This window comes from Oreochromis niloticus, linkage group LG9 (assembly GCF_001858045.2).
Source record: "Oreochromis niloticus isolate F11D_XX linkage group LG9, O_niloticus_UMD_NMBU, whole genome shotgun sequence".
NCBI classification, from domain to species: domain Eukaryota; kingdom Metazoa; phylum Chordata; class Actinopteri; order Cichliformes; family Cichlidae; genus Oreochromis; species Oreochromis niloticus.
Window position 1 is genome coordinate 2,983,028 of NC_031974.2, and position 8,577 is coordinate 2,991,604.

Here is an 8,577-nt window from a genome sequence, read left to right on the forward strand (position 1 = left end):
TACTGTGGAGGAGAAGAGGAAACTGCAGCGGGTGGTGAGGGCAGCAGAGCGGCTATTGGCACCTCACCAACCCCCCTCAGAGACATTTAGCAGATGGCCCCGCCCCTCCCTGAGCCTGGTTCTGGTTTCTTCCTGTTAAAAGGGAGTTTTTCCTTCCCACTGTCGCCAAAGTGCTTGCTCATAGGGGGTCATATGATTGTTGGGTTTATATCTGTATGTATTATTGTAGGGTCTACCTTACAATATAAAGCACCTTGAAAGGACTGTTGTTGTGATTTGGCACAACCTGGACACTCACTTTCCCCCCTCCCCTCTGGCAAACACTACAGGTCCATCAGGTCAAAGACAAACAGACTCAATAGAAGCTTCTACCCACAGGCTGTCAAACACACCCTACCTCCACCCTGACTGAAGGTTAACTGTGCTGCTAACACTCATGGACATTATACTGTACTTATCTACAAACAGTATTCATTACAGTAATATACAACCAGCCTCTTACTCAATGTGCAATACTACCGATCACATCGCACCTGATACTGCACTGATCCTACTCCTTACACTCCTTACACTGTACCTGCAGCTTATCTATCTATCGATCGATCTATCTATCGATCTATCTATCTATCTACATGTAGATAGATCGATCGATCGATCGATAGATAGAACCTGCAGGTGTTCAGTCTGCTGCTGTAGTCAGGCTGAGCTTTCCTGTGGGCACAGTGCTGTGCAAAAGTCTTGAGCCAGCCATCCTTTAAGCAGCCAGCCCTCCTCCTACTTTTTAAAGTGCTCTTGAGCAACAGATCTCCAGCTCTCTGAAGCTCTTCTTTAGACACTGGCTGCTTTTACAATCACATTCAGTCCTCGTAGCTCACAGGTGTGAGTTCTATTTGTAGACTTTTTGTTCCCAGCAGGCACACAGACACATTTCTGTAGCTGTGTAACTGCCAAAGATAACACAGTTACAAAACCTGCACAGCTCAGCAGTGAGTCCTCAAACATGTGAGGACGCTTGACAGAAGAACAAGTGTCCTCTGCAGGTGAACAGCACCTGAGACATGATGTGGATCTGAGACATGATGTGGACCTGAGACATGATGTGGATCTGAGATACGACGTGGACCTCCAGCTCATCAGGAAGCCGTTCTTCATGAAGACACAGGCTGAGCTGTGATGTCTGATGGAGCCACAGCTGAAGGATCTTGTTTCTGATTTTCCTTCAGGCACAAGACTTTTGCACAGTCCTGCAGCGCAGCGTGATGACGCAACACGTTCCTGGCTCAGACTGACGTTTCTCATCATCGTCACAAACACGTCACGTGTTAGAAAAGTCGGCTTTTGTTGCTCTTACGTCACGTATCACATACAAAACACGATGTCGAACATCTTTACACGTGCACGCTCGCACCCACGCGCGAGGAGTTGCAGATGCGAGTGACATAGGATGAGGAAGTGCGCTCGCGGAGCCGAGCTCCTCCTCCTCTCGGAGCTGCGGGGGAATCCCGGAGGGGCGTGCCCGCTGTGTGCGCGTGAGTGTTAGTAGCACGTGCATCGTGAAGGGAGCGGACCGATTATCGGTTATTGATCAGAAGCAGCGCGCGCCGTCGCGCCGCCATGAGGCTGGATGTGTTCGGAGCGCGTCCTCGCGGCGCGCCCCGCGACTGCGCGCGCACCTCCGCCCGCCGGTAACGGAGCACCGCGCGGAGCCTGAACCGGTCTGAACCCGATCCTCGGACCGTCCTCGCTGTGGGCGGAGTTTGAAGCGCTGACGTCACAGCACAGCTGATCAGCGATCGATACTTGTGTGAGGAGTTGCAGCACGTGACTGTCACCTGTAACAGGCGTTCTCATTGGCTGAAGAGGATGGCGTGCTGGTGGTGAGCCAGCAGGGGGCGATGGCTGCCGCCTACAACAGCCGGGACCTGGTGGAGGACTTCCTGCGCTACAAGCTGCTCGGCAGGGGCGTGGCTTGGCCTCAGCGGCGGGCCAATGACGTGAGAGCGCCGCGCCCAGGTGAGGAGACGTCCACTTAGTTACCCGGGTCCTCAAACATGTCGCAGAATAATGGCATCATCGTCTCCTCCTAGACCCCCCCGTGGCCCCGCCCCGCCTGCAGGCTGTGCTGCGGAGCGCCAGCGATGAGTTGGAGCGACTTCACGGCAACGAGCTATCTGCGCAGGTGACAGTGCTGCGACTGCGTGGGAACGGCGGCGGTGCTGCACGTCGGCGCCACCTGACGGCTATCAGAGAGGAGCTGTTCAGGGACGGCGTGAACTGGGGACGCATCGTCACCATGATGGAGCTGGGCGGAGCTCTGAGTGCCGCAGCCGCCAAGTCGGGCGACGAAGGTCAGGTGGATGATATCGCCAGCTGGATGGAGGAGAGTCTGGACTCTCCGTCGCTCCGAAGATGGATCCATGACAACGGAGGATGGGTAGGAGCATGATTCCCCTCGTAGTCCTTATCTCCTCTGATGTTTCCTTGTCTCCTTTGCTGTAACCTTTCTTTGTTTCCTTGTGGTTGTCTTTCCTGCTTGGCTGTGTCCTTCCTCATGCATCCTTCCATTCCTGTTTCTTCGTCTCCTCCTCTCTTGTCTTCCAGCTGAGAGCTCCTAGATTTTCCTGGAATTCCAGGATTCCTTGTTTCTCATCAGTTGATGAGGTGGTTTTGATTCTTCCTCTGCTTTTTCGGGGGTTCTGAAAAGGTGCTTGAGAGTTTTTGAGAGGTCTTTAATGAGGTTCCAAGTGTACTTGAAGAAGTTCAGGTAAGCTAACAGCGATCTGGCTGTGCTTGAAGGAAGTCCTGGACAGAGGTTAAAGGGTCCTGGACGTATTCGGGGTGGTTCCTCTGGTTTTTAACAAGATTTCAGGTATCCTGGAGTCTTTAGACATCCTGACACAGCTTTTAAACGGCTCCTGGAGTCCTTGAAAAGATTCCAGGATCACTGAAGGAAGTCCAGGACAGAGTTCAGGATCAACTGAGCACGCTCTGGTGCTTCAGGGAGTCGCAGATATGGTTGAGGGGTCCTTGAAGGAGGTGAACCTGCAGGGTCAGAGAGCTGAGGAGGTCGCTGCAAACGTACCAGGAGGTCCGGCAGTGTCAGCTGATCGATCAGCTGGTCAATCAGAGATCAATCAGAAACCTGGTCCTGACCTCACCCTTCAAACAGACGCACACACACACACACACACACACACACACACACACACACACACACAGAGTCCCTGCAGACAGAGAACAGTGTATTTTGGTTTGATTGCAAATTATATGCAAAGTGTAGAAAATCCCTAAAACTCTGTGGCCTCTGTGCGTGCGTGTGTGTGTGTGTATATATATGTTTAGACATCTTGGTGGGGACAGTAAATTGGCATGTCACTATACCTGTGGGGACCAACAGCTCAACCTCACGAGCTTGAAGACATTTTTGATACTCAAAATGTGCTTTTAGTGTCAGAGTTACAGTTAGGCTCAGGCTCAGGGTTAGAGTTCATTTCACATGGGTAGGGTAAGCAGTTAGGGAAAGCATTATGTCAATGAGATGTCCCCGCAAAGAAGGATATAAAATCATGACTGGGTGTGTGTGATGATAAAGCCGTTAAACTGAAACTGAGACACACACACACATCTTGTTTCTGCAGGCTCATGATTCATTGCGTATCTCAGCCTGTACAAACTGAAGGCTCAGCTTTGGTTGTCATGGAGATAACTGTCAGATTCATCACATGTTTGAAATCCTCATGTGACCTGAGAAAGTTGAAATGAGCAGCGAGCATCTCCCTCCCGCAGAGGGAGCTGTGCTCTCAGCTGTGCCCAGCACGCCTCCTCAGTGAGGTGTGAGAGGAGGAAGCCCCAGGGAGACCCAGGACACGCCGGGAGTGCCTTGTAAACCTGGAGGAGCAAGAAGTGGTACTGCTGCAGAGGGAGGCCCGGAGCTGCTCCTGATAAGTACAAGGAGAAAGGCCCTGTGACCTCATCAGGACGGGGAGTGGCCGTGAGCACAGCCTAGGTTTGAGACAAGCAGTGATTTTGTGACGGAGCATCTGAAGCCCGCTAACCCTGCTAATGACCTGCTAACGATCCGCTAAGGCCCTGCTAATGATCTGCTAACACCCTGCTAACACCCTGCTAATTACTCGCTAATGCCTGCTAATGACCCACTAATGCCCTGCTAACACCCCGCTAATGATCCACCAACAACCTGCTAACACCCCGCTAATTACTCGCTAATGCCTGCTAATGACCCACTAATGCCCTGCTAACACCCCGCTAATGATCCACCAACAACCTGCTAACACCCTGCTAATTACTCGCTAATGCCTGCTAATGACCCACTAATGCCCTGCTAACACCCCGCTAATGATCCACCAACAACCTGCTAACACCCTGCTAATTACTCGCTAATGCCTGCTAATGACCCACTAATGCCCTGCTAACACCCCGCTAATGATCCACCAACAACCTGCTAACACCCTACTAATTACTTGCTAACACCAGCTAATGCCCTGCTAACGCCCTGCTAACATCCCACTAATGACCCACTAAAGGCCCACTAGCTCCCCGCCAACAACCTGCTGCTCTGAGCGTGTGACGGTGCCTGTACAGGTGTGCCAGGCTGCATGGCTCTGCACTTTACCGATGAAACACTAGTGGGTGGTGGAGGGTGTCCTCTCTCAGCCTGTTTACAGAAGAAGAAGAACCAGAACTCTGAGAAGGAAGCCTAAAGGGCTGCTGGGAGCTTTCACATGGTGCTTTCAGGTGCAGCGTGCTGATAAACTTCACTTTTCAGTGTGTAACACATGACGGTTCTCCTTTTAGAGGAGGTGCAGGCTCCATCATCATCTTCACTTTGTGGTCCTTCATCAGTAAACTGCACACCACCAGCAGGCCTGTCCCATGGGTGTGTGTGGTTTCCATGCAGCAGGTTTTCAGTATGTGGCGTCCTGTGTGAGGTCATAAAGCTCCTGAAAATCGCTCGAAAATAAAATGGAGTCTGGTGCAGAGCGTTAGAGAGCGAGAGGCCCGAACAGTTCGCTTTCTAATTATATTCTCTCCTGTCGCTGTGGTTTCCTTCAGTTATATCTACTGCCTGATAACACGAGAGGCTGTGTGTGTGTGTGTGTGTGTGTGTGTGTGTGTGTGGTATTACCCAGAAATATCTTTCCAGGTAATCAGTGTGGTTGAGTTTCCGCCTCAGGCTTCAGGTCAGCTGACACACCGTTTCTTCAGAACCTGCTCACAGCAAGGAGTGCACACACACACACACACACACACACATATATATCTATGTGTGTGTGTGTGCAGAGAGCTCTAAGAACACAGGCAGTGGTGAGCTGAGCTGCTTTCTCAGAATTCTGCAGTCAAACTTTCCATCGCGGCGCTCAGCGCGGCGTGGCGGTTTCTCTCTCTGATGTTGTCTTGCTGGAGGATGGCGGCTGTTTCGAGCCCCGAGAGCACTTGAATGTGAAACACGGGGTCAGCCCATCACGCCTGGCCTTCCTGCAGCTGTGTGAGCTACGAGGACAGCACTGACTGAAGCAGTCGAGTCGTCTCGCTAACATCTGATCTCTGACGGCTTTATCGAGCTCAGACTTCAGGGTCAAATAACTCCCAGGTGTCTGTGCAGGTAAACCCCGCCCCCACATGTGACTCATAATGCCAGAGGGGTGGGACTAAAGCCGAAGCTGGACTGCTCACTTCTTCGCCAGAGTCCGGCTGACTCCATGCTGAGGACTGGTGTTGGTCCTCATCGGCCTGCAGGCCCGAAGAAACAAGCTAACGCTGCAAAGCCTGCAACTCCTCTGACGTCCAGCAGAGGCAGCAGTGAGTCAGTCCCACAGACTCCGTGTTCAAATAAATGTGGTTACAGCCTCATACACAGACTGTCACCTCTTTAAACTCTATTAAGGCTTTGTGTGATTAAGGGCGTGGCCTCTGTGACTGACAGGTGGACGGTGCTAGCTGTCTGCTAGCTTCACCTGAGCTGGACCTCTGCACCGTGTTTGTGCTGCTGGAGCATTTTTATTTAACATCATGTGACCGATAACATGGCTGCTGTGAGGTCACTGTACTAACAGAGCGACCAAGAAGGCGGAGCTTCAGACTCTGAGGAGAAAGAAGCCAGCACCTGAGCAGGACACCTCGTGGACGCTTTCAGGTGTTTCAGGTATCCAGAGGTGAGGAGGAGGACTGGGGCACACCTGGTTTGGGAAGTTGGAGGTGGGAGGCAGACGTCTGAGGTCTCCTCTGCTGCCTCCAAACACCTGTGTACTCTTACAGTCAATCTATAAATTACATTTCAGTATAAACATCTGACACGGAAAGCTTTTAACCTGGACTCTCACTGAGTCCACTGAGTCTGGGGCTGCTTCAGCCCATTGGACAGGACGTGAGGGTAAAGGTGAGCTGTCAATCATCCAGCCTGTGCGTGTGCTCTTCTTCTGTGGTGTGAAGCTTCTTTAAAGGCGGTGGTCAGCTTCCTGTCAGGCTGAAGACCGCTGGTGTTTGTCAGCAGCTCAGCTGGAGGCCCGAGTGCAGCTACAGGAAGTGCTTCACAGGAGGGTTCTCCCCTAATCTTCATATCACACACACACACACACACACACACACACACACATGCACACACTCTCACAGCATGCAGGGGAATAACCCAACGCTCCCTCGTTAACACTCGACTGCTTACACACAAGATGAAGCAGCAGCACCAGCTTTGTGTGTGTGTGTCTGTGTGTTTGTGTGTGTGTGTGTGTGTTTGTGTGTGTTTGCATGTGTGTGTGTTTGCATGTGTGTGTTTGCGTGTGTGTGTGTGTGTGTGTGTGTGTTTGTGTGTGTATGTTTGCGTGTGTGTTTGTGTTTGTGTTTGTGTGTGTGTGTTTGTGTGTGTGTGTGTGTTTGTGTGTGTGTGTTTGTGTGTGTGTTTGTGTGTGTTTGCGTGTGTGTGTGTTTGCGTGTGTGTGTGTTTGCGTGTGTGTGTGTGTGTGTCTAGACCACAGGTCTGAGTCATGTGACGCTGATGTTGGAGAGCGTGTTCTTCCCTTCTCTCCGTGTTGTCCAGTTTGCCTACATGAGTCATGGCAGAGTGATCACGTGATCAAACGCAGGGTGATTGTCACTGAGTGATCAGCTGCTGGTTTCTGTCTGTGTTACTGAGGCTGTGTAAATAAAGCTGAGTTGAATTAAAGTTTGTCAAAGAACAAATACGACAAATGAAATAAAGTGTTCCCTGTTTGTCTTTTTTCCCAGGATGCTTTTGTGGAGCTGTATGAGTCCAGACCCACAGACAGCTTCTGGTCCCTGAGGACAGTGTTAGGACTGGTCGTACTGGGAGCAGTTGGGGTTATACTGGGATTTCTATTCAGCCAGAAACAAAACTGATGAGAGGTGTTATCTGGTCCAGCCATGGAGCTGCAGTTCCTGTGGTGTCCACCAGCTGCTGCTGTGCTCCACACTGAGACTCTGAAGGACACTGACTTTGTGTGGGTGGATTTTTATGGGGACGTAAATTTCACCACCAAAATTCTCTGAGCGTTACTTTTCAGGCTTTGTTGGCTGTTTAAACTTTGAGTTTCTCATGGTCATAATAACATTCAGCCATAGGACTTCAGGGAGGACCGACCTCCAGCTGACTGTAAATAAGGCATTCTCTCACTTTTTTACCCTGGAAGTTTCCTTCCAGCCTTTATGTTAATCTGAGCTAAAGACATCTTGGACCTGCATCAGACTCAGCTGGCCTGAAATGATGAAGCAAAGCATTTAAGGAGGATGCACTAACAGCTGCATAGCACCAGAAGAAGCTGCAGCAGGACTGTGAGCCAACGGCAGCGCCTGATTGGATCATAATGTAGCTTCAGATCAGGTGACTGAGATCCAGCTCGACCAACATCGAAGAAATGTTTATGTGGTACATGAAGCTGAGAAATATCTGATTATTGAATTCTGGTTTGTGACGCAGTTTGGTGCTTACATTAGCACCAGTGAGGATGATGATGATGATGGTGAGGAGGAGGAGGAGCAAAACCTTTGAAGAAACTAAGGAACCATGTAAAAAGATTTAAATGTAGCAGAAATGCTGAAACCGTCTTTAAGGATGTGCTGAGCCTCAGACTGTGTGAAACAGAGACTCATGTTCATTTCCTGTTTGCTCTGCCTTTCAAAGTAAAGGTTTTACTTAAAAAGACTTTTTATTAAATCATTGTTGTATTAAATCTAGTCTGAGAGTTTTTATTACCATGAAGTAAACAGAAACTGAGCACTATGTGTTAACAGACCTCTCTGTAACAGGTGTAGGCTGCTGGGGGATTCCCATGATGCACTGGGTGTTTCTTCTTCACTCACTAATAGACCTCTCTGCCTTGAATCATATCTGTTATTAATCTGTCTCTCTTCCACAGTCTTTATCCTGTCTTCTTCTCTCACCCCAACCAATCGCAGCAGATGGCCCCGCCCCTCCCTGAGCCTGGTTCTGCTGGAGGTTTCTTCCTGTTAAAAGGGAGTTTTTCCTTCCCACTGTCGCCAAAATGCTTGCTCATAGGGGGTCATGTGATTGTCGGGTTTTCTCTGTATGTATTATTGTACGTCAAC

The 8,577-nt window shown here is 50.3% G+C and overlaps 1 protein-coding gene across 1 annotated transcript; it reads left to right on the top strand.

Moving 5' to 3' along the window:
* The first annotated feature begins 658 nt into the window (after positions 1 to 658).
* Positions 659 to 8,201, top strand: LOC102079353 (apoptosis regulator Bcl-2). Its single transcript, XM_005461868.4, has 3 exons — positions 659 to 2,013; positions 2,088 to 2,434; positions 7,240 to 8,201. Exons 1-3 carry the CDS (start codon positions 1,896 to 1,898, stop codon positions 7,369 to 7,371), a joined length of 597 nt encoding a protein of 198 aa, XP_005461925.1. The 5' UTR covers positions 659 to 1,895; the 3' UTR covers positions 7,372 to 8,201.
* The last annotated feature ends 376 nt before the right edge of the window (positions 8,202 to 8,577 follow it).

Excerpts from the sequence above, each read along its gene's own strand:
- LOC102079353 (XM_005461868.4), top strand. The coding sequence starts at position 1,896 with ATGGCTGCCGCCTACAACAGCCGGGACCTGGTGGAGGACTTCCTGCGC. Across the intron at positions 2,014-2,087 it reads CGTGAGAGCGCCGCGCCCAG|ACCCCCCCGTGGCCCCGCCC; the intron begins GTGAGGAGACGT and ends GTCTCCTCCTAG. Across the intron at positions 2,435-7,239 it reads TCCATGACAACGGAGGATGG|GATGCTTTTGTGGAGCTGTA; the intron begins GTAGGAGCATGA and ends CTTTTTTCCCAG.